General features: G+C 34.8%; 2 protein-coding genes and 1 long non-coding RNA gene across 4 annotated transcripts; 2 read left to right on the top strand and 1 right to left on the bottom strand.

Moving 5' to 3' along the window:
- The first annotated feature begins 101 nt into the window (after positions 1 to 101).
- LOC141448343 (sphingosine-1-phosphate phosphatase 2-like) lies at positions 102 to 10,389 on the top strand. The gene is made up of 6 exons (XM_074116677.1): positions 102 to 642; positions 2,009 to 2,172; positions 3,687 to 3,776; positions 4,789 to 4,961; positions 6,308 to 6,444; positions 7,133 to 10,389. Exons 1-6 carry the CDS (start codon positions 237 to 239, stop codon positions 7,411 to 7,413), a joined length of 1,251 nt encoding a protein of 416 aa, XP_073972778.1. The 5' UTR covers positions 102 to 236; the 3' UTR covers positions 7,414 to 10,389.
- On the bottom strand, positions 7,121 to 15,660 carry LOC141448349 (uncharacterized). Of its 2 annotated transcripts, XR_012454967.1 has the most exons (4): positions 15,150 to 15,660; positions 14,223 to 14,359; positions 8,625 to 13,725; positions 7,121 to 8,507 (listed from the first exon to the last, which is right to left on the bottom strand). It is a non-coding gene; the product is annotated as an uncharacterized lncRNA (long non-coding RNA). The 2 variants fall into 2 exon arrangements; XR_012454966.1 differs by having other exon boundaries at positions 7,121 to 13,725; positions 15,150 to 15,641.
- A 190-nt stretch (positions 15,661 to 15,850) lies between these two features.
- On the top strand, positions 15,851 to 25,899 carry LOC141448345 (uncharacterized). The gene is made up of 5 exons (XM_074116680.1): positions 15,851 to 16,072; positions 16,145 to 16,303; positions 19,529 to 19,630; positions 22,220 to 22,798; positions 23,369 to 25,899. The coding sequence occupies exons 4-5, from the start codon at positions 22,466 to 22,468 to the stop codon at positions 23,900 to 23,902; spliced, it is 867 nt and encodes a 288-aa protein (XP_073972781.1). The 5' UTR covers positions 15,851 to 16,072; positions 16,145 to 16,303; positions 19,529 to 19,630; positions 22,220 to 22,465; the 3' UTR covers positions 23,903 to 25,899.
- The last annotated feature ends 241 nt before the right edge of the window (positions 25,900 to 26,140 follow it).

The following is a 26,140-nucleotide window of genomic DNA, read 5'->3' on the forward strand; positions in this document are numbered from 1 at the left end:
CTTTAATGCAAAGAATTTAATTGCTAGTTACAGCATTATTTTAAATCAAGCAGGATTAAAGCTTAAAAAAGAGGAGGGAGTGAATGAAAAAAACATATGTGATATGAAGGTTGTGGGCATGACAGAAGGTTATATAGATATGTGGTAGGTGAATAATGGTGTTTTGCTGGAATTTGGTGTGAACCTTTTTTTGGGAATAAAGCACCGGTTCAGCTTTTCTCTCTCTTTTTAAGAATATGTGGAAATGGATAGATTATTTAAAAGATCCGTATTTAGTTTTGGAAGTACAAAAATTTTTTGGTGTTTATCCGGTTATTGATAAAAATTTAAAGAAACAATTTAAAAATAGTTCCAATGGAAATCTTGTACAGTCTAGAAAGAAAGACAATAATAGTGCTATTACTAACAGTGGTAGTTTAAATAAGAATTCAGATGATACTGAAAGTGCGATAACGTCCGGGTCTGATACGGAAACTAAAGATTATGTTGTAACTAATAAATTTTGGTATTATCTATTTGTATTTGGAACAGAATTAGGAGATGAAATATTTTACGCATCTTTCATACCATTTTGGTTTTGGAATATTGACGGAGCTGTGGGTAGAAGGGTTGTTATGGTATGGACACTTATTATGTGTATTGGTAAGTGTTATTTTAAGTTTTATCAATATTATAATCTTTTAGACAGTATTCTGCCTTTCTCAAGTTATTTATTTGAGTTCGGATCTGGGTTTTGTGTTGTTAAAAAAAAAAAATTACCTTATATCTTTTGTTTAGTAGCATTTCTTTATAACAATTTGCTACTACTTACCTGCTGTTGGATCCCACGCCATACCAATTTTTTTTTGTCCTTTCAGGATAAGTGGTTATTAATTTTTTTTGGCAAAGGAAATATATTATTACTCTTAGAAGTGAAGACGAAGTTCAGGCTGAATGGTAGAAGTTTAGTGCTATCCATTTCTTCAATTTTTGTCTGAAGGAATAAAAGGCTGATCGTTATCTTGCTGGAACAAAACTGAATTGACCTAGGTTGACACAAGTTTAGCTCTAAATTTTTGAGGGTTACCACGTCCTCTTTCCGTATAATAATCTATCGTATATGAAAAGAAATTGCTCTAAAGCTAAATATTGTAAGCTAAATCTGGTCGTACAGACAAGTAATCTTCAAATACTGTCGTTAGTCTTCAATTTTTACATTTTTGAGAGCAACCTCAATTTTTTCTGGAAACTACATGAAGTGGCCGCACCTCTAGTTATGAGATGTACATGAGTCACTCGGGTGTGACCGATTCTCAGTCGAGCTATCTTCACTTGCTCCCTTTTTTTTTTAGTTCTTAATCTGAAATCTAACAGTATTGCTTGTCTTCTATTTCTCGTAAGTTCATTGCTGCCAAACTGAGGTCTATTCGTTCTGCCAATTACTCAGGTGGCTAAGCGACCTGGAGTCGAAGCATGGCAATAAGAAGGTAGAGAAGAATGATTAGGTGGCGATGATAAAAACTGGTGTAAAATTGAGCCATGAATTCATAAATAGAAGATTCACTCCATAGGTTTATTAACATTATTATATTATTGTTCATTTCCCAGAGGAAGTAGACCAACCAGCTTATGCGTTTTTTCGTAGGCAATCAATACTGACAATGGACAAAAAAGTACAAATAAAATCTCTTCTAGAACTGATAAGTTATTGCAATTTGAGAAGTTTTTGCCAAGCATTTTAAAAATCAATGATCCCTGAGCATTGTGTTAAAAAAAGTCCTTTTTTAAAGGATTTATCTTCGTCCTGAACAAGAAATTTCACTTTCCTCATCTCAACTCTTTCCATGTCCAGCTCTCATTTTTTTTTTTTGTTCTGTAATTTCATTCTGAGGCTATGCTGGCCAAACGATTTACTGGGTTGCGAGGTGGTAACCCAATAATGTATAAATGTAAAGCTATACTATTCAGTATTATATTAACTACCTAAATTTACTGTTTAATTGTTTAATATTTGTAAATTTTTTTACAGGTCAAGGGATAAAAGATATAGTTTGTTGGCCAAGGCCTGCAAGTCCGCCAGTGTTCAGACTGCAGCAGAAATGGGCCCTGGAATATGGCATGCCGTCAACTCATGCTATGGTCGGCATATCTATACCATTTTCAGTAGTCATCTATACTATACAGAGATATGAGGCAAGTGAACATCAAAGTCATTCAAATTCATAGAACTGTTAAGAATTTCTTATTTTTTATGTTACTTGTGAAACTTCTTGTATTTTTATGATAAGAAAATTGAGTTTATCGCCTTCTTATCAAAAACTAGCTCAGTCACACCAATTCTTTTGCTATAATGCTTAAGTTTTCATTAAACTCCGAACTTTTACTAGATTTTTACTGATTTCTATTAACGTTCATCGTAATTAATGGACTTTCTTAGGAAGCTGTCGTCAAAGAAACCGCCCTTAAAATAAATTTTCTGGAAAAGAATTTGTTACGTTTTCCCTTCAAAACCTTCGTCGAGGCTCTTAAAGGGATGTCAAGCCATCAAAAAGAACATTAAACAGAAGTTCTATCCTTCATTTTGTAATTGTTGTTAAATGGAAACGGTTTAGAATAATCTCATTTCTGATTGAAGTTTTTGTTTACCTCTTTCGTTTTTTAAATTTCTCTTATCGCCTCTCGCTAATCATCGAGATTATCTATTTGTCACGTAATACTTGTTTATCGAGTCCACTTTCTCATATCTGTTAATAGTAAATGTTTTTCTTCTCAACTAATGGACTTTGTACTTGAAGGGCTTCCAGTTATTGCTTTTAGTTACATTGATTGACAGTACTCAATAGGAATAATAAGTTTTAACTTTCTGCCATTAGGATTTCATAGTATGTTTTGCGGTATTCCGAGATGATCACAATACTTCGTCGTAGTAAGCTCGAAAATTTAAAAAAAGGATATGTGTAATGGACTCTGCCGAATAATCATTTAGCGTTTCAATTTATTTTTTTTCGTACTCTCAACTATAAAACATTTTACCAGAATGGCGGATTTTGCGAAGGAGTTCAGTAAAGGTCAAAAATATTGTTTAATTCGTATTTTTAATTCTTAGTGGCCTTGAAAACAACATATCCTGGAAAAAGAAATGAATAAATCCCTACCTAGTGCCCTTCATTATCCCTTCCTTCCTCTTTGGCAGCATTCTATAGTAGTTTCAAATTTTCTATTTAGAATTTTCGCAGGATATATTAATTTTTTGGTCCCCTGAAAAAAAAAATTGATAGAAAATTCTTCGTGTACATCAACAAAATATCTCGAAAGACGAAACACCGCAAGAAGATGAAACTTGACGATTCCAATTTTCCGAATTTAGTTTTGTAAACCAGTACCTAAACGATCTGGGCAGAAAATCCTTCAAGGTTAATGATATAGAAAAAAATAAAAATGGTTAGTAAAGTATAAGACCTGAAGATGATCTAGTCCCTGTGTTGAAAGCTTACAGTGAAAACAAATAAGGAATGAAATTAGCAATTCCCCTTGAGTTAGTGAATCAGTCACCAAGAAAAGATGAACTATACTCCACAATTTAGCAACCTTGTTAAAACAAAAAATTCACTTAAAGTATATTGTGTGGTTATAATAATTTTGTGTGATTATTTTTACATTTAGAAGTATTCATGATTTTTGTTTTTTTTTTTCTTTTTATTGCACAGTACCCAGTATGTATCGGGTTGATCGTCGCCGTTCTCTGGTGTACTGTAATATCAGTCAGTCGGCTGTACTTGGGAATGCATACTGTACTTGTAAGTACCTTTCTAGTATTTTTGTTCTCTAATTTATGTTTTATTTATTTATATTATATGTAAACTGCAAATAAGTAAATTTGCTCAAAGAGTAAATACCTGAAGTTGCTTGAAAGAAGATGGCCACTCCCATCTTGCTTAAAGTATGATTTTCTGATCTGGGGAAATTCCGTCAACCTGGAAATGGACATCCTTGGAGAAATATTTAATGCGAAGCTCATCGACAACTGAGTTTAAGGGTGAGATTTTGTCTTTAAGTTGTTATTGGTCTATTTGATTGAACTTCAAAGTGATTCCAGGCGTATTTTTTGCAACTTTTATTTCTAATCATTTCCTCATCAGTACAGAAGTTACTTCTTCGTTCTTTTCGCTTCTTTTTCTGTAAGCTTTACAAACATTTAAACAGTTCCTCCTAGCTTCCATTCAAGGCGAACTATCTTGGAGTACTACTCAATGAATGTCTTTCTGCTAAGGTAAAGAATATGTTATTGATACAGAAAAGTTTGAATGCCAGAGAGTTCATTTCATTAATTTGGATCTTCCCTGAGTTTAATATTTACTTAAATGAGTTAATAGTTAACCCTGGAACTCTAGGAGTTCTTTGAAAGTTGATGGTTTTGCATTGTGTCTTTACCAATAGTTCAAGTGTTTTTTATAAATATTAAATTAAATTGATTTTATATACTATATATGACTAAAAGTGAAGTGCCTTCTTTCTTTTATTTTATTTTTCTGCGCTTGGGAATTGTTTGAGGAAGGTTAAGTTAGGTTTACTCGCCGTACACATATTGAATGTTAACAGTTTTTTCTTGTGTTGAAGAATTGCCTATAAAAATCAATTTTTCTTTTTCTAGATAAGATTTTGATCTATTTGTTCCTAAAAGCTGATTTTACTGGTGTAACATTGTATTGTTGTAACAAAATAAAACCTTCTTTTTCTAGGATAAATTGGTCTATAGCTTATTATCAAAACAACCTATTTTCCACATTATATATATATTTCTTTTTTCAGGATATTATAGTTGGACTGGTGCTTGCTTCCATCCTGATGGTGCCCATAGTTCCGCTGGTCGACCGGATGGATAGTTTCATACTTACGTCTCAATGGTCTCCGTTCTTACTTATTTGCATTAGCATAGCTATAATAGCGTTCTATCCAAAAAGTAGTATTTGGACACCTACAAGGTAAGCTGTTTGGTTTTTATAGATAGTTCGCAATCTCTTACTAAGTATGATAAGTCGTGACTAGATTTTTTTTTTGTGGGTCTAAGCCAAGATGATTAACCCAGGATGAGGCAGAAAAAGGCAGGTATATCTAGGGAAAGATCTGATGCGTGCAAAATCAGAGCAAAATTGGGGTCGATTTCGTCTGATACGAGTTCAAGGGGTTATTTTTCTTTCTTTTACCGTTTGTAAGAGGAAGTACTGCTATAAGCGGATGTATTTATAACTAAGAATGGAGAGTGAGTGATATTTAAGTGATAAGCACATAGACGACTGGCTGTATAGCGGAAGCCAATGTCAAATAAAAAACGGCAAAACAATCGTTTAGTACTCACTATTAAGTTCTAAATGCGCGTTTTGAGGTGCCCTGAACTCGAATAGTAGTTTTTGCCTATTTGAACGCAGATTTTATATTTCTTTTAGGTTCTATCAGATGATCCATTTTTTTTTAAACTTGTGTACACCATTTGACCTGTAATTTTTATTTGCCATAAATTTTATTTGTCCCAGGAACTTTTGGGATAAAATAGGTAATTATTTGGACTGACGATGCCGTGTAAAGGTCTCTACGAAAGAGAGTAGGAGAGAATAATGGGTACCAAAAATATTAATTGAGTCTAATTAAATGGAAGTAAAAAAGGTGACCATTTAAATGGATGAATAACTGGAAAAAATCGTCTATAAAACTAATTTTAAAATTTGGACGTGGAAGTAGAAACAGTTTTATCTGATACAAGATGATTATTAAAGTAATTCATAGTAAAGGTAGAGTACTAATTTTTTTTGTAAGGTGCGTCAACATCTCATGTTATTGGCGCCCGGAGCTTTTTTCAGTGCACTGCCGGCCTTCGGACAGTGTTCCTCTCGTTACAGACCACACTATCCATCTATAAGAAGCTCCTGGAAGAGTAGAAAATCTAAGGGTCAGCAGCTGGATTAAGAGTGTTAATTTTACCAAAAAACTACGACTTTTGTTAGAAAAATTAATTAATGTTGTCATTTCACGGAATCAGTATTGAATTTGTTTCTAAAATTTTAAGTTTGGAGGAAATCGCTAAAACGGAGTCTCTAGTACGAGTTTGTTTAAGCATCAGTAATTGCCCCTCTCAGTTACAGACCTGTAGCTTTTGTTTGGAATTCTTTTTTAATGATAGGTTCTAAGCTTCTCTCTAAAGGTCTCTTGTTGTTTGTCAGAAAAGTCATGTGGGTGTTCACGCAAAAAAAAAAAATTTCAAATAAAATTATGTAGCCGCTCAGATAGATTTTGATTAAAATATGTAAAAAAAAAAAGTTCGTTTTTTTTGCAGACAGGACACAACAATGGTGGTTAGTGTTTGCATTGGAGTACATATCGGCGCTTGGACCAACTACCAACTGGGAATCATGTCCGAAGCACAGACATCTCCGCCCTACAGTGTGATATGGCCTTCGTATGAAATGTTAGGTAAGTTGTGATTAAGTGAATTGTATTGTGAGATATATTTGAGAATTTACAACAGGCTTTTGTGTTTGTTGCGAAATTGAATTTAAAAATCTGTTAACAAGACGCCACGGTAGCAGAGCGGTTAGAGGCGGAGACCCGCAAAGCTAAGATGTATTGTTGGTTTAGTGGGTTCGACTCCCCGGTCTTAGGCTTTGGTTTTTATTTAATGGTTAATAAAAGAAATTTATAGTAAAGTATGTTTGCTAGTCGCCTCCGTCCACGACACCTAATTGGTAGTTGGACGTTAAGCCCCGCCTGAAAAAATAAGTAATCACTTTACTTTACTTTTTTTTTAAATCTGTTAACAACTAAGGTTAAATAAATAAATACCAGAATTGTGTTGGAAGAAAAAATTCAAATTCAACATCAGATTTTACAAGAGAATCAGTATTTAATCGAAATTATTGGAACGATTCTACAAGTTAAAACCCAAAAACAACCTTTGAAACTTGTAGAATGGTGCGACACATCGGCAGGTTCCTATCAATTTTTCAATTCGAATTTGGGGCTCACTCTAAGACTTCAAAGAAGTATGGTTTGACTCGTGCAAAGAAAACGTTGAGAAATGGCTGGCGATTAGAGTACCTAAATCTTGTAAAATGCATCATTTAATATTAATAAAAACCTAATTTCTTCATTCTTTTTACAGGTCTTGCATTATTAAGAGTTGCAATTGGTTTCAGTTGCATACTAGCAACTCGTGCAGTTTGTAAATCAGCATCGTACGCTACACTCTGTTTTCTATTGCGACTGAATTCATCAGATTTACGCCGTACAGCCCATACTGGACCATCGTCAGCTAAGAATACCGTCGAACTTTGTTATAAGTATATAACCTATGCGTCCATGGGTTTTAATACTCTTTACCTGTTACCATCTGTGTTCTCTTTACTAAGCATTCATCGGCCATCCTTCTATACAGAAATTTGACATTTCTACTCCTACATCACGGACATTTCTTCATATTTAGCTTCTGTTTGATAGATAATAATATTTCTCATTAACGAGCATTTTGGTGAGATTAAAATTGTTTTTGTATTCTATTTAAACTTCTCTTTGAATTATTCATTTTTTTTGGTACTAAATTTTATGCAGTTTTATTGCAATTGCTAATTAGAAATTAAATGCACTTTTTTTAGGCAATAAACGAAGATTGTAGTCCAACTTTTTGTTTTTTAAATTCTAAAAAAGATAATTGTTCAAAGATTTTTTTTTTGTAATTGTTTGTTTATTTGTATATACAATTTATGACGGGTATTATTCAGATTGTAAGAAATGATTGCTGATGGTTTTAATTCAGTTGTCTTAAAAGTAAATATTAAATCAATTTGTTGTAATTTGTGTCGATGTTCGGCTCAGCTCGAAATGGCTTGGAAAAAAAAATCGCACTCTTTTATAGGATTGTGAAGAAGATCGATAATTCTGCAACAAAACCTGGAATATCAATTTGTTGTAATTTGTGTCGATGTTCGGCTCAGCTCGAAATGGCTTGGAAAAAAAATCGCACTCTTTTATAGGATTGTGAAGAAGATCGATAATTCTGCAACAAAACCTGGAATATCAATTTGTTGTAATTTGTGTCGATGTTCGGCTCAGCTCGAAATGGCTTGAAAAAAAAATCGCACTCTTTTATAGGATTGTGAAGAAGATCGATAATTCTGCAACAAAACCTGGAATATCAATTTGTTGTAATTTGTGTCGATGTTCGGCTCAGCTCGAAATGGCTTGAAAAAAAAATCGCACTCTTTTATAGGATTGTGAAGAAGATCGATAATTCTGCAACAAAACCTGGAATATCAATTTGTTGTAATTTGTGTCGATGTTCGGCTCAGCTCGAAATGGCTTGAAAAAAAAATCGCACTCTTTTATAGGATTGTGAAGAAGATCGATAATTCTGCAACAAAACCTGGAATATCAATTTGTTGTAATTTGTGTCGATGTTCGGCTCAGCTCGAAATGGCTTGAAAAAAAAATCGCACTCTTTCATAGGATTGTGAAGAAGATCGATAATTCTGCAACAAAACCTGGAATATCAATTTGTTGTAATTTGTGTCGATGTTCGGCTCAGCTCGAAATGGCTTGGAAAAAAAATCGCACTCTTTTATAGGATTGTGAAGAAGATCGATAATTCTGCAACAAACCTGGAATATCAATTTGTTTCTTCCGGATTTGGGGGGGGGGGGGTGGTTAAGTGAGAATTCGATACTTACAAAAAAAAATTGAATCATTTGTAAAAACTTAGGAGAAAGGAAAAAAACTTACAAAGTATAATTTAAAAAAGCCACTCATGTTTATTATTAATTACACTCACACGACTGTATCATGCTATAATTCTTGAGGTGCTCTTCCACTTACTCCTCAAAATTGAATTCAGTTTTTTAGAAGAATTATACAAATATTTTATTCAGATAATATTTAAAAACCATACATCACATCCTACTGAAATTACACTTCTTTAGTCTTGTTTATAGATGTGCCGATTTTCACGACTTCCTAACTCTGTATACCGAAAATTAGAGAATTTAACTTCTTATTCTGTAATGAGTGAAAATAAGATATAATAATAGTCGTGGGGATTAGCTATGCGGTTAACGTACTGGACTCCCACGCGGAGGTCCCGGGTTCGAATACAGCTGCTGACCCTTAGATTTTCTCTTCCTAGGTAGGAGCTTCTTACAGCCCGGTGATGAACATTGAAGTCTGTAACGAGAGAACACTGTCCGGAGACCGTCAGTGCACTGAAAAAAGCTCCGTGCGCCAATAACCTTAGATGTTGACGCGACTTAAATCATTAAAAAAAATAATAATAATAATAGTGCTTTTCAAAGCGGCCATTAATGTGATCATTACACAGAGATATCTTCATCGCAGAAAGCAGTAAGCAATCGTGAATCTTCTACTTAACATTATTTAAGATACATATTTTTAGAAATGTTATAGGGCAGTGCTACATTCTAGGTAGCCCAAACTTCTTCTCAGCAAGATATGTTTCAATTGGAATCGAGTCTTTCCCAGTTCATCGATGTCTCAGGCACAAGTTCCAACATCTGGATTTTTTTTTTTTTCGTTTTCGAGTTTCAAAGAAACACTTTCGTGTGGTTCGTAGATTTTTCACAGGAAATGGATACTTTTTTTTGGCAAAAATTTGGGATATCGAAAATTTGACTTGATCGTAAAATGTTTTTTCCTACCTTGATGCCCAAGATTCAGTCACCAGAGACATTGCTAATTTTATTTTTAGACGTTTAATAGTATTTTCTAAATTTTTTGAATATCAACTTCTTCGAAACGTTATTAAGACCACACAGCTGATCTCCAAAAATCGTCTTTTTGTTCCTTCATCGCTTAATTAATACAAATAATATTTAAAAAAAAACACACAAACACTAGGGAGATCTATTCCTCTAACATTCCTCAATTAATTGCTATGCTGTTTTGTGATAGGGTAGATAAATATTGAAATAAATATAATATAAAAGAAGCTTTAACCAAAATAAATTAATAAATTAAAATAAAGTTCTTAGTAAACTGAGAATCTTATAAACCGATAAACCTATACGTCTTTCTTTATTAATATTCTCTTTTAATAATTAGGTATTAGTATGAAAACTGGGTAATTAAAAATATTTTTAAAAAATATGTTTTTGTGAACATTTAAGTGCACTTAATTTAAATTTTTTGAAATTGTTTTTTTTTGTGTGTTCAGAACAATTGTTTTCGTTTGTTTACTGTGATCTTTTTTTTTGTGTGGGGGGTTTGGTATTATTTATAATTTTCATATATAAATAAAGTGAGAATTATAAGTTCACCAGTGAGTTTGGAAATCTAATTTTGTGGATTTTTTTGTTTGTAAATTTACATATGTATTTTGTATTTTAAATATTTATGTAATAAGGTTATTCAGAATTTTATTTTTTGTCATTTGATCCTCTAAACGTTTTTAGTTTAAATTAGATTGGAGCACAAGGAGGGTCCTGTTTTCTAGGACCTGCAGCCTTATTGTGACAACCCTTTTGTGCTGTTAGTGGGTAAAATCGTTCCCTTTAAACAAGGACCAGAATTTTACGAGTATCTACTAGGGAATGGAATTTTGTAATTTGGACTACTCGTATATTAAAGCATTGCTTATTTTAAAAAAAGGCTTTACAACAATTTGTAAAGTTAAGGAGTGGGGTCAATTCTCGTACTGCTCAGTATTGATAGAAAAATTTCACGAAAGGAGAAATGGGTTTGAAAATAAGACAAGGATAGGATTTGTGCACGGTCTCTTGACCAAACTGTTTTAAGTTTTAAGAGAGGCTGAAGAAGCTAATCCTCCGAAAAAAGCACTAGAAGAGTGACAGCGGGTGTCTCCACTGTAAATAGCGCACTTAACGACTCTTTGATTGACACTGCCAGTCTGCTGTGCACATTGAAGGAAGTGGATAAAGGTTCTGCGTGATTTCTAGTTGGTATCCTGTGGGCGAGCTATCAAAGTTGAACTTTATTCAGCTCAATATAAAGAAAGTTTTTCTTCAACATGATAACGCAAGACTATATACTTCGCGACATACTTCTTCAGAAATCAATGAGCTGAAGTTTGGACTTCTTCCACAACTTAGTTAAAGTCTTATTTTTATTTATTTATTTTAATACTCATTAAAGAATTGGACATTTTTTTAAGCGCTTCAGCATCTAAGGTAATTGGTACCCAAGGCGTTATCATCGTAAATTTAGCCTCCAGTTAGTGCCTTCATAGTTTAGACCAGTGGTGGGCAAACTTTTTTAATGGGGGGCCACTAAGTTTAAGAAATTCTAGAGGAGGGCCAGAATTATAGAAAAAATGCATTTTGTGTTAAAGCTTTTAATCATAATATTATAAAAACATTACAGCATTACACACTTGTGTAACTACGCGGCTAGTTTAGCTTCACCTATAGGTTATGCATCTATTATTCTACTAAGTAGAATCTACTTTATACTTCTCGACCGTCAAAACGTAATTATAGCGGGCCATATACTATCCATGTCGATGGACCCTCGGCGGGCCGGATTAAATACTTTCGCGGGCCGGAGTTGGCCCGCGGGCCGTACTTTGCCCATCACTGGTTTAGACAATATCCATCAACGGTCAGTTAGTGGACTAGTGGACAACAGAGGTTCCCAACGCTGGTAACATGGCCACTTTAGTGAGCAATTGTAATCCTTGAAGAATTACAAAATTATCGCAATAATTTGGTAACCATTTTAATATGAATAATTTATCAATAGTATGTAAATTAACAGAAATGTTCGAGTATGAAAAAAGGAGAGGTGTATGGTATGGTAATGATTTATTCACGTAATTAACGAAATATGGAATATTGTCAAGAGAACCGAAAAGAATTTCTGGAATAAAGAAACGATATTCCAGAACTTAAATTTGAATGCGAATTAGCAGCCTCATTTACTTAGATAAATATTTTTCTGCGGCCTGTACAACTTAAAAGTTTTTCATTATCCATTATGTAGGAACGCTTCAATAACATCCAGATGTAAGAACAGAAATACTGGCGGATAAGGAACCTTTAAAACTGATGCGTAGAGAGAGAAAAGGTTTTGAAAAGACGTTTTTAAAATGACACTACATTAAAAACTAGAAATTGCAGGAATAAGTTCCACGGCAATTTTTTAAACTATAATTTCCTTGCTGCTTCGTACCGCTCTCTTACGGCAAATATAACTAGAGTTCTGGCAGTCTAAAGCAACAGTAAAGTTACAATAACCTTCACTCTTACAATTCAACACTCTTAACATTATTTGGAATGAAAGAATTGAAAGATCTAAAAGGGACCAAATAATATGAACAAAGAACAGGAAAAAGTTATGTCCAACACCCAATAACAAGCAAAATACCAAAATTAAATTTTAGATTTTGGGTTGTCTTCTCGCGGAGAGAGCTTTGTAGCTATAGATAGAGCTTTGTAGATAAATAAATCATTTTTTTGCTCTCTATGAAACGACTGTTTATAAAGAAGAACTTAATAGAAGGTATTTTTGAACGCCTTGGATTTGTAATAATCTTTTGACGTTACTTTGTATACATTATTTGATCAGTGCTACAATCTGAAGGTGTTTCTATAAACTATTTCTTTAGTTTCTTGAACAGCAGCGCTTTTTATTTTTCTTTTTTAGAAGGAATTTTAAATTTATGCTACTTTTGAAAATATTTTTTTATTTTTAGAGGTTCAAGAATCACATCGTTAGGGATTAAATCATGTGCAGAAGTTTCTTTATCTTTTGAAATTAAGTTTATTTTTATTTTTTTCAATATGACATCAAATACTTATTCGTTTCTTATCCAGCCGGAAACGTAAATTCTAAGTCAAGTTATAGGAATCGTTTTGTTGGAAAACAAATTGGAACTAAGTATTCAGTTATCAACTTCTCAAGTTTGTTTGTTGGCTAATTACTACCCGGATGTGGATAGAATTAAACTGAAAGTTCGCCGGATCAGACATATTGAACGCCATACGAGTTACTGATGTTCATGAAGTGTCACACTGCTAGTCCTTCAGAATGTCGCATTGTGAAAGGTCTGAGGTTATTGATTGGAGAACGTCTAGTCAACTGTATCGATTATTTAATTTGCTTCCAAAAGTGCGAAACTAAGTCTACTGTAACCTCTACAACAGTAATTCAGTTAGAACTAACTCGATAAGTGGCGCTTTCTCCTTCTATGAGGAGTTACAAGAGTGCATACAAATCACCTACCCAAAGTGTAACACTTTTTTTTTTATCTTAAATAGATAATGACAAAAATATTTAATTTTTATCAATGGTATATTGAATTATTTTATGATCTTAAAAAAATATTAGGTATTTATTTTAAACATCCATGTTTGGTTTGTTGGCCTAAGAGCGTATTAAGATTTGGGGTAGGTTTTGTTGTTAGCTATAGTTTACACTCGGCATAAATTGTAACAAAGAATACCAGCCAGTTTATCGCAGAACCAAAAAATGCTAGACTAAGAACTACCCTAGAAAACCTGCGCGGTGACCAGGTGGTGCAAGAGGAACGGAGGCCCCTAGATGATACTCTATTAATAGTTTCCAGGTGTTAGAGGCCAAAATATCTTACTTAGAATCCTCTGCCTCTTTAATATTGGTACGTTCTCTTCAGATTCTACAGCAGAGTGAATTATTGGAATGGTTACGTTCTTCCCATTTATTGGAATCGCTGACTAGAATTAATTCAGTCCAACATCCTAAATGAAAACCAACCTGAAACAGTCAATTAAATAATTGAGTACTTTCTTATGTAAAAAAAGGAAAATATATAATTACTGCAAAATAAAAATGAAAATAGTATAGTAGATTGAGAGAAGTCCCACAGAGCGATTGTGGCGCGGAGTATGTCCCGTGGGAACGACTTCCTCCATCTTCGTGCTTTTTAAATATGTATTTTATTATCAGACGTTGTTAGTTAATATGCAAAAGTGCGCGTATTATATGGAGATGAGCATGTGAACCTTGCCTAGCACTCCAGGCTGGGCCCAGGTCTGTCGGCTGACCAAGGTTACCGAACCAGGTCGCTGATCCCATCTTGCACAGTTTGTTCTCTGCTTTCGCTGTTCACTCTCCTCTAGGGTATTCTGGATGTTTCCAGATGTATTTAATCGTGGGGGCTAGATGTGCAGCTAAAATAATCACAACCATAACCTTGCACTGTCTTAACTTTCTATATGTATTCAATATGGTTATACCGTAGTGCTACTTACTTTTTATTTTGCTTCACAGAAAAATAAGTATGGGAATCTTGCGAAATGAGTGCTAAACTGAAGAAAAATCGCAGCAAGCTTTCAAGTGTAATGCTCCCATACAGTATTGAAACGTCAAGTTGAAGAACATCATCTACCTGGTAATCATAAGATGACCTGGGTTAGCGGATTAGTTCGGTTCTGGGGTGCTTAAAAGCTCTATTTTCCAGCTTCTGATATGATCGCAATCTCTTACAGGCGTAAGAGAAAGTAACCAGATTTTGTTTTTCTCTTTACGCGGAGTTCATAAGATGGGGAGAAATTTAACTTTTCCCATAAAATACCGTTTCAATATGTTATATGGCTCTAACACTGCGTAATATTCATGAGTATAACGTGTACAAAGTTCCGACTTGAAAGAATATTAGCCAAACTGAGCTTTTTCAAGTTTAATGAAATTTCCCCAGTCACTGGAGATTCACTTGATAATGTACGCTGTACCTTCTGGTTTTGAAAAATTTTACTGTATTGATTTTGAGGCAGACATCATCATTTTATTATAGTGAACTTGAATAACTTTGATGTCAACTTTCTTTTAACAGTTATAAGTTTCAACAAAATATAATTACACAAATTACACAAAGTGAAAGAACATGAGTTTTTAAACCTTTTTTTAAATATTATTTCACAGCGGACCGAACTACTGTCCGAGAGCTGAAGAATAGTAGCCCCATCTCAATTCAGCCAATTAAGTCAGTATTATAATTTAGGGCTTTCTACTGCCTAAACAATGTATTCAATGCGGGCGAGCTCAAGGACGAATGTAATTCATCGAAATTATTGTCATAAAAACTGTGAAATATGTTGGTAGCTTTACACCAGTTTTGTACTAAAGTATGTAAATTATGGTAATATATAAATTATTACTGAAAAATTCTCATGACTCACATTTTGGTGACGGTCTTCAGCGTGAAGTTTTGTAAGACGATGATGTTGAATAAATGTACGACAGGTATGCCAATTTTCACGTCGGTTTCTTTCTGATTAGTAGTAAATTAATTATTTTTCCATCTAAAACAATTCGTAATCCTTTAGTTTAGGATAAAATCACTTTTTTAATGAGATTGTTCCTGAGAATAGATACTAAGTAATGTTTAGTCAACATGATCTCTTTAAGCAATAAAAATACACTTTAATCACTGACAGTCATTAGTTAATAAGTATTAATTTTGAAGTTATAACTCTGCAAAGTTCTCTATCGACTCCAAGACAGCAGAATGGGATGGAACCGGCTAATTGCAAACATTATATTTCGTTAAACCAAGAGAAACTGGTCGCATCAGTCACTGAAACTAGTTTTAAACAGTTACAGCTGAGGTCAAAGCAGAATAGTAATGAATTGCAGAGAAATTTTCTTAGATAACCTGACTAAAGATAATCAAGACGGTAATAAACATTGGCACATATTATTTTTAAATTCTGCAGCAGTGTAGCCAACGGATCAAGCAATCCAATAGTGAAAACCACTTTTTCATACTCAAGGAATTTAGAATTTAGGATTTCGTTAAAGACATTTTCCGTGAAAACTCTAAATAGGAAATATAGTTGATAAAATTACTTCCTTATGTAAAACTGGCCATGACAAACTAGAATCTGAAGAGATCACCCAACAAGAAAAACCTTCTAATGACCTGAGGCATGAGAATTTTCATCTGCTGATATATGTACATCTTCCAGAATCGTGCTCTTGAGAGAAAGTTTAAAGAGTTTTGTGCGTGTGGGGGGGGGGGAGGGAAGTTATGGAGTACTTTGATTCTGCTTTAAACACACTTGGGCAATCAAATTATAACAGCCAAACGCAAGAACACAAAGTAAGTTTATAATGAATAACCTTGAGGAATTTATTGAACATTTCTGTGACAAATTACACGCTCTCTTCGCAGTTGGCTGCCGGCAAGGAATGCTGGTTAAAAAAAACGAAGGCAGATGACAAAGAACGCGGAAGATCTATCCTTGCATTCACACATTACGCTGTAAATGATGAAGTTAGGGCCTTAAAGATTTGGTTTACTCCGATTTAAAAAAGAAAATGAAATAGGCAGGTTAGTGGCAGTTACGTTTGGTAATTATCTTTCTATGTTTAAATTAAAGTTGAAATCAGTCAAGCGAAAAGGCTAACTCCTGTGGAATGAGTTATACGAAGGTGTCTTACGTTGTGGTTAGAAATTTCTCTTTAAGAGTCAACAATTTTAAAGTATGCCGTGGATTAAGTATACTTCATCACATTCCAAAGTGTAAGTTTTGATTTAGAAGGGCATCTTTAAAGGTAAGATTAGAATTTCGGGTATGTCCTATAGGTAGAAGAAAAACTAGGAAAAATCCCTGAAAGGTTGAATTCGGTATTTCGCTTGAGATACTACTACTAGATTACAAGTTGTTAAAAGTTTTAGTCAAAATCTATGGGTTGCCCTAAGAGCTAGGGGAGATCCCTCCTTGTTGGTAACCTATTGACCGTTCAACAGTCATTAATAATCTCTTTAAAGTCTTCGTTAATACAAATTCCCAGTTTCAAAAAAGTTTAAGTATGCATTAATTCTTTGTAAGTGAAAGTTGAGTGAGATTAAAAATATAATATTCAATTAAAATAACTAATATTTCTGATAGCTTGCTTTTAAACATTCTGGAAAACCAACGTCTTAATCCAGGCTTAATCCTTAGCATAGTTATACATTTAGGCACACTGTATAAGAAGCAGCTTATTGAAGACAGATACAGCTGCTACAGAAGAGTTAATGTTTTTAGGTTAGCTGATAGAATCAGCCCGCCTTGTACATACACTGGAGGGGTTCAGGGAACAGGCCATCTGCTCCACACTAACACATGTCCATGTGTACACATATACAGATACACATAGTCCACAACGATCATCAGTTGTCTGTCTAGAGTACATGCATGTTTCTATGTGTGTTGGACAATCTAACCTTTATATACGGTGCAAGCGTGTATATATACATACACACATCTGCACAAACGCATCAAATTACACATTTATATATATATATATACAGTAGTTTTCAGTTTTAGAAAAATAAGTAGGGGTGTTAGAGCATGGCACAGACACATTGATATGACCTGCTGTAAATACAGTACAACCTTGCTGCACACTCAAACATGTTCTCAACTTCTGCGGCTCTCATTCGCAATTACTTGTACTATAAGTTCTTGTATATAGATTAATTTAGTTCTGCCTGTAATAACACCCTACAGTACTTCATCAATCAATATTTCATCCCCACCACAAAGTGTTGAATAAAGTATTACCCTACCAGTTTTATTAAATAACTGGCCATACTCAACATAATACGAATTGATTCACTATTAACTTTATAACCGATTCCACTCGCTTGTATAGAAGTTAGAAAAAATTCTAATCTATTTATATTATATTCCCAAACGGCGTAGCTTTATATTCATGCAATCACAGGAAGAAAGCTCGTTGCGATCAGGTCAAATATCATGTAGCTACGTACTTCCTGTGGTTCTTGCATTTACGATTATAGGTTTCAGCATTCCACGTACCGTGATAAAATCATCTTAGCTGACCTGTAAGAATTAGCCTGTATGAGAGGTTCTCAATATGGATTACCTCCTAATACTGTCTTATGGGTTTGATTCCTTCCAAGTCTTTTCTCATGTTTTCTTCAGGGATCCGGGGACACTTTCTTACAGATCTCTCGAGCTGAGGCTTTGTTTGAATGCTCACAACATCTTTCTTCCAAAGTTTGTATGGTTGTAACAGGAGTTTTAATCATCGGGGATGTCGCAAATTGAAATTTCGTAGGTGTTCATTCTTTCTGAATAACACCTGCATCCTTACTTTTCCCCAGTTCTTCAGCTTGCCGTTTCTTTTGACTGTTCACCACCAACACAACTTCTATGGGTCTTTGACGCAAATCTTTTGTTTCATTTTTTTGCACCCATTAATTTTGATTGTGTCGTCCATCTGAGTTAAAAGAAAAGAGGCTTCTTGCTCCTGACTGAAGAGAATATTTTCTCATCCGTAGGATCCAAGCAAGCTTTAGGCAGTGTCAGCAGAAACTACAAAATAATCATGACGAAGTCACCAGAAGTGTGGGCTTCATAGAACTTAAGATTAAAACCATCCTTAAAATCTCCCTAGAAATGTATTTAATGTTCAACGAAAGAAAACCCATTCAGTAACACAAAAGCCCGTCTAATCCGCATGCGCACAAAAAAAAATGAGAAGAAACTGTAACCTTCTTTCCCAAGAGAATGAGAGGTTATATATAGTTTGCATCTACCGTGAAGTCTATTATCCTGGATTTTCACTTCTTGTTTTGTGTTTAAGACAATTTTGGGTAAATCTTTACAATAGCCCACGGAGGTGTGGCCTAATATCGAAGTGATTCTGATTCGCTGTTAACATATAACCCGCCAAATTCAAGTGTAAATATAAAAATATTTCTTTATTTTGTATTTACATTTAAATCTGGCGGGTTATATGGTAACGGCGAATCAGAATCACTTCGAATTATTAATTCAAGATTGAAAATTTTATTTAAAAAAATTTTAGTGGGGGGCTGTGCCCCCACACCCCCTTTTTGTGGGGGCTTTGCCCCCACGCCCCCCTCACTAACCAACTAATCAACACAAAACTCTAATTTGTAATTCAGACACATGAAAAACAAAAGAAAAGAAGCCTACCTTATTCAATGCAATCCCTATCCTTCTGTTAATACAATTTATTTACTCCCTTAAATAATGCTCTCATTTGATCGCCTATGGAAGAATGACTTCTTTTCATACTTAACACACTTCGGACCTACATATCTATTACTAATGAAACCAACACTCATTCAAAATTTTGAAACTTTCATCTCTCCATCTTCACTCAGACTACATTCATGCTTTAAATAAAAGAAAAACTGTAGATTTTAAACGTTCATGTTTTATGAACTTTAAAAAAAAACGCACCTGAAGTTACACACTGGACACTGGCGGGAACTGATAATACGTTGGAAAGGAAGCAGTTACTAAGTGTGAGTGTACTGCGCATGCTCACTAAAAATAAATAGGCAAGAAATTCAAAAAAAATTTATACAGCACATTAGCGGGAAGTTGAGAAATTTAAAAAGAATATATTGAACATTGGCGGGAAGTAGTTTAAAAAGTCAACGGTAAGTGTGCTGTACTGCGCATGCGCTTAAAATAAATAGGCCACACCTCCGTGGGCTATTGTAAAGATCAACCCAATTTTGGAACGTGGTTTCGTTTATATACTAATTAGCATCTTTTATTTTTTTTAGGTAACTTCTTTCACAAGTTCTGCTGAGTCGTTTGGAAACTTGACAATCAAATTGTTACGTGAGTTCAAAGTGGATCACACAAATCTAATCCAGATTGTTGTGGTAAGTATAAGTATAAGTTCTTTTACTCCTAATTTTTAAAAAATAGTTAAATAATGTTTAATGTTACTAATGTTTTACAGTTTGTTGAACCGTACAGTGCACTAAAATGAAATCTTAGCGATTTTTTCGAACATGGTTCTAGCTATTTACTATACTTTTTCATATTCATTACATATAAACAAGCTATTATTACATTTATGTTACGAACTTCTTTAAAAGGCCTTTGCAGATGTGATACCACTGTCTATTAATATTTAAACATTAAATACCTTACCAAAATTTCAAGCACGATATTATTACCCCGGAAATGCAACTTTTCTAGACAGTGGCCAAAGGAATTCATTTGAACGTGAACAAAGCGGGTATAAGGCTTTTCCGTTCGGTTTCAAACTGTTCGACATAACACTTCGGTATGAATTCTAGGGCAAGAAAATGGTTTACATAAACTGGGTTTAAGTGGAAGAATACAAGATTCAAAGATTAATTATAAAAATGAATTCAACTAATTGGCTTCTGTGGGCGCACTGATTTCTGCTGATACTCTGATTAAATTCGTTTGTGTGATTTACATTTTTGTAGCTCCTTTTGACCTGGCTGGATCAGCTGAGGATGTTACAGTGGCCATCTCCAGTCGTCTATTAGGTTTTTTTGTTATATTAAGTCCAATATAACGTAGTTTAAAAAACAAATTCTAGAACGTTCTCTTATCTTAGAGCAACAGTCTTAATTAGTAATGAACTGAAAGTTGATAAATGCTCTCTCCTAAGATTACACAGTAGCTTTTAATAATCAGCTGGTAATGAATGGCCAGATTAGATCGAGTAGGTCATGGCAAGAGAAACCAACAACTGCCTTATAAATTACAGCTAGAGACGGTTGCTGAGAACAGCATCCCGACTGTGTAGTACATTTGGGCTGAGGGCCAAGTATTACGTCTTAAGGAGCTTGCCTTCTCACACAGTACCGCCCTTCCCCTCAAAACCATCGTGTGTTATGTATAGTAAGTGCTGCCAACATTGTCACTTTAGAAGGCCCTACTTAATGAATTAAACTAACCAAATATCAAGAGGCTCTTGTGACTTTAATAACTGACTTAACGAATACGTACATCAAACTGAGTACTTACTTCTCATTTGAAGAAATATTAATGTTACTTCTTCTAGTTGATTATATCTATATATTATTCTAGTAGATCGTTTTATTTCTTTAAGACTAACAGAACTGTGGTACATGTCGGTGTCCGTCATTAGTTAAAGCGACAACAATACGAAGTAAAGAGGAGAGAGAAATGGCCTCACTGTAACACTTCAAATGGACATTATCAATTTAAAGTTTAGTTGTTGGGTATTTCATCATTGCCTTTACCACAATCATTAAGGAGTAGATCTGTGAGAAGACTGTCTATCCGTGGGTCAAATGATGAGTCTGTGGAAGTAAGCAGGGGCTTGTGAAGCTTACTATAAGACTATTTTCTTGTCCATTTCGCTTGGTAGTGAAGGTTGTGAGGTGAGGGGGATAGACGAGGGACACCACAAGAAGCATAAGAATGAATTAATATTAAAAACGGAAATAGGGCGTAAATTGTGGAGATGGTAATCTCCGTGCCAAGCGGAATGGAACGAAGACTAAATTTCTGACAATGGCAAACGTAGTTACACATTGAGCTCTGAACACTTAATGTTTTTTTTTTATGAACAATGTCCAATTTAAAATAGAAATGTGATGTGATCACTCACACGAATTCCTCTTGGTTCTACTTCTTGTATCCGTTTGAATCATGTTCATTTATTATCACTTTAGAAGGATCTATCCATCCTCCTAGTAGAAATACTCTTAATTGAATTTCCATGTACAACAAAATGTAGAATTGTGTGTTTGTAATCACTATACAAAATTTAAATAAAAGCGTAGGAGCCGTTTGCGTGGAAATCCTTAAAATACGGAAAATTCTATTCGGAAAAGTGATATAATTCCGGTCGTCCGCTAATTATGACCAAAACCATATTGTGGCATTCAACATGGACGTCGAAAAGCTCACAAATCTGTACTTGCTGCTATTTATCGCTTTTGAACAATGGTAGATAGAAAACTACTTTTTTGGATTCAGAGGATCGATGACAAAATGGATATTTTCGGTGTAAGCGCAAAATCACGAAGCACGAAGACAATATCTTTCTTTTCTTAGTAGAGTAATGGAATGTGAGAAAAAAATTTAAAGTTAGAAGTAAGTTGACTTCAATGATTTTGCTAGGGGAAGCGTGACATCACAGTTTCTGAGGAACACCTACCTTAACTCAACATTCCTTGAAAAAGGTTCCAAACTGATCTTACAAGGGGGAAAGGTTATATTTCAGATTATAGTACAGATAAATTTGAAGTCTCGGTTAGAATTTAATATTCCTCAAATGCTCGGAGTTGGGGGACCAAATTTATGAGTTACAAATTATCTTGAGATCAGTGGTTGAGTTTTCCCTCCAGAATTATGGAGTTATGCTACCCTTATACGGTCTCAAGTTTCCTCAAAACGTTTATTTTTGGTCATTAACTCAAATGGAAAGTCTGTTCAAATGCTATGTCTTCTCTTTACAGAGAACTAGAAAAGCGGTGAAAATGAGTGCAATTATGTTATAGTGAAACGAATTACACGATTTCACGAAGCAGTAAATGAGTTTTCTTTACGTCATAAGTATGGAGAAGCTTGTCCTGCTCGGTAAGAGTCGTCCAAAGTCGTGAGTTCAAGTGAGGCTCGTGTACAAGTCGTGCAAGCCACTGGAGGGAGAGTTCACTTTCAGTTGACTTTTTGCGCTCGTCCGTTGAACGTGTGCAAGACAAATAATGGATTGGACGACAGAGGTGGTCTTAAATTTTATTAAAAAATATGAACAACATCCAATTTTATGGGATAATCGGCATAGATTTTATAAAATAACTTCTAAAAAGTGTGACGCCTGGGAAACCATTTCGGCAGAGCTTGGTATAGACATTGTTGAACTGAAGAAGAAGATGACCATTCTGTTGGCCACATACAGGAAGGTGCGTCAAAGATATGCGGCTGTTTTAAAGCGTGGAAATAAGACAGGCGAGGATGCTTCGCCGATTTGGTTTGCTTACAAAACTTTCCATTTTTTGCACAGAACTTACCAACCAAAATCAACAATGGCCGTAGAGGTAAGTAACAGTTTGCAGTAAACATTATTCACTGTTTATATGTTCGTTATTATTTAGTGGCATAGATGGTTGTTTGGGAGCCCGGCTGCAACTTTATTTTGTGGAGGGGGCCCTTACTAAAAAAAGAGTGAGGGCAAAGTTAAGAGTTTGGTAGGCCTGTATCGAAATTTAAGTGTCATTATGTGAAATTCAGGTTACGCTCGGGTTGTACAAATGTAAAGCAAAATATTTTAGTGTTTCATCTGGGCTGTTTACATTACTTCACAGCTTAAAATGTTCCAGTGAGGTATGTTCGGTTACACGGTTATGTCTACTTTGTTTATTAGATTAAAACTTCACAAAAACAAACTTAAACAGATCTTTAACGAATCTTTTACCTAAGTTACGAGGAAAAAAATTAAGTTATCTACAACTAATATTTCTTTAAAAAATCTTAATGGGGATGTTTCTTTTTCAAAAACAGACGGGTCTACAGACAACCCAGATAAACAACCTCGCAACTTCATTGGTCATTCATAGAACTTTATTATAAACTTCTGATGAGTATTATTATTGTTTGATGCTTTCCAGAAAGAAGATGAAGACGTAGTGATGAAAGAAGCAGACAAACGATCTTTTGAGGAAGATGATTCAGGAATTCAGGATGACCAAGCAATCGAGGTCCACCCGCAGGAACAACTTGGAACTTCAACTCTTCCTGTAAATAAGAAAAAGCTGCTGGTTGATCGAAAAAAGCTCATGTACAAACATGCAAGAAATAAAAATTCTAGATTTGGTTTAGCCCATAATGAAGTGCCAACGATCGGCAACAAAAAAAGAGATGAATTCGACTCTTATGGTGAATATATTGCTAAAACACTACGCACTTTGGACAAATCGACTTGTGCTTTTGTGAAAAAAGAATTTGGTGAGATAATCTTCAAAGCTGAAACTGGTGTTTATGCTAATCGATTATTAGTAGAACCATCTAATTTTTATGGAAGTTTAAGTTTTACGCCCGATCCAATCGGAACTGATTCTGCAAGTCCAAGTTCATCGGTTTTAGATGTCCAGTGTTCCCATGTAAAGCCACATGATTTCGTGAAACAGGAATCTTTTCCCTAAGAGATAATTCTACATCAGCCACCACTGTGACTGGTACTGGGTGTAATTTCCAGGGTAGCAGAAGACTGTACTCTCGAAGTTCGAATTCTGCTTATGCTCTTGTGGTACTGAGTACACATTGAAGCTTGGCAAAGATCCCTTGCAACTGCCCAGTAGCTATTCTTTACTCAGATGAACCATTTCCTCCAACTCACTTTGGTTATCTTACTAACGCTTGGCTGCAGTGGTCCATATAACTTAAAATAACCAAAGTACTTATTCTTATCAAAAAATACTTTTGATCTTCAAAACTTGGATTTTTAGCAAGACACTTTTTGTGTCTTCAGAGTAATCCCCCCAAAAAAACCCTACCAGTGTCTTTCCCATTCATCTGAATCAACTCCATCCAAACTGGCATGCTTGCTTACGAAATGCCAAACATGTATTTGTAGATTCTTACTTCAGACAACGGATGTCGGATGATTGATATGTAAGGAGGATAAGGAGACTTTCCTTTTGTAATTTTAAGTACTTGTGCTTGTAAATGTCAATATTTATGGTAAAAAGTTTGGTGTAAATATCTTTGTAACAATTAATTCCTGTATTGTTAGATAAATTTTCTGTGATATTTTAGTATAACAATTATAAAGTACACAGATTAAGTTCGTTTATTAATCACTTGGGGTTAAAATAACCATAGCAATTACTATTTTGGTAATTAGTACTGAAAGGTTTCTTTTATCTTCTGTTTACCTAGATCAATCCCCGAAGAACCACTTCAGAACAATAAATTGTTCAGTTTTTTGAGATTTGGTCAAAAACGTCTCCTATGATTTCATTAAGTGATTAAAATCATAAATTACGATACGAGGTAGACGTGTAAGTGTACATGTCAGATTTGTATTTATTTGGAAACGTAATTCACCGTGTAAGTTACGGTCAATATGTAATTGCGTTCGAAGTGCGTGTCCAACAACACTAACCGAACTAACATACACTAGGCTAAAAGTTATTAATATTGATCAAATTGTTTAGTTACCTTGAGAACCAGACTTAGAGGCGTCTTTCTTTCCCTTCCAGCCTAAAAGGGTCCTTGCTCAAAAGGTAAAGGAGACGCCCGGCCTGATTAGGCCCCCACATTAATAATTGCCGCCCACAAACATACCAACCAATTAGTTACTTTTTCTTGTTTACATAAGTCTGTCTGATTCATTGTATCGGATCGTAATCTAGTTTTTAATTGTATAGCCTTAGGTCCGTGCTAAAATTGGTTAAAGTCCATAAATAATTGTGAAGGATTTGATAGATTTATTCCGTGGACCCATTGTCTTTGTGCAATGGTGAATGCCCAAGTTTTAAGTTATCTAGAGACGTTCTGGCTATTTGTCCATCAAAGAGCATCTATGAATTGTTGTGGTCTACAAGGACGACGAAGTAGAGAGTCTAGTTCTCATGAAATTTCAGTACAACTCCTCGTGAGGTTGTTGGGTGTCTCAGTTCTCTGAAGCGCCGAAGGGGGAAGTAATGAATGTTCACAGGAGGAAGAATCCCGCTGAATTCCTTTCTTTTCCCTTTCTACTGTTTGCAGGGAGAGAAGTTGGGCTAGCTGCGACTTTAATGGCGAGGGTGCAGATATTCAAGCCTATATTCCAGAGTCTACGTTGCATAAGCCAATCCAAGGAGTCATGCAATGGTTTGGCGGAAAAGACAGAACTAATCACCACAGAAGTGACTGTGTGTCGAGAATCGGGCTTCCGAAGTACTCGTAAGTAAGAAGTAGCCAAACTTAGGCGGCCTGAATAGGACGAAGACAACTTTCCTGAAACACCTGAATAGAGTTCAGAAGTGGACAGGGTTATGTGAGGGAAAAACGAAGATACTTATAGAAGGACTATGAGGGAAAGGATGTTTCGACACCAGTGGTTATCCCCTTAATCTCAGCATCCTGGAGCTTCATAGATCACCGTGTAAGGGCGGCTTGAGAAGAGATGATATCTTCTTATATCTGTCTAAATCCAGCTATTTCCTCAATCAAAATCGTAAAGAGAAAAATGAATGAATGTTCCACATGTGAAATGGTGATCCTCAGATTTAAATACATTCATTTGAATGCAGCAAATAATTAATACGAAATCGATTCATCAAAAAATCTCGAACACAATGAAAATTCATTCGATTAGCAATATGTAGGTCAACATCCGCTAATACCCCGGCCAGAAGGATGTCCAATGGCCGCAATCTGTGCAATACAATAGACCC

The sequence above is a fragment of the Rhodnius prolixus genome, unplaced genomic scaffold (assembly GCF_049639745.1).
Source record: "Rhodnius prolixus isolate KJV_2025 unplaced genomic scaffold, Rpr scaffold_19, whole genome shotgun sequence".
In the NCBI taxonomy this organism is placed as follows: domain Eukaryota; kingdom Metazoa; phylum Arthropoda; class Insecta; order Hemiptera; family Reduviidae; genus Rhodnius; species Rhodnius prolixus.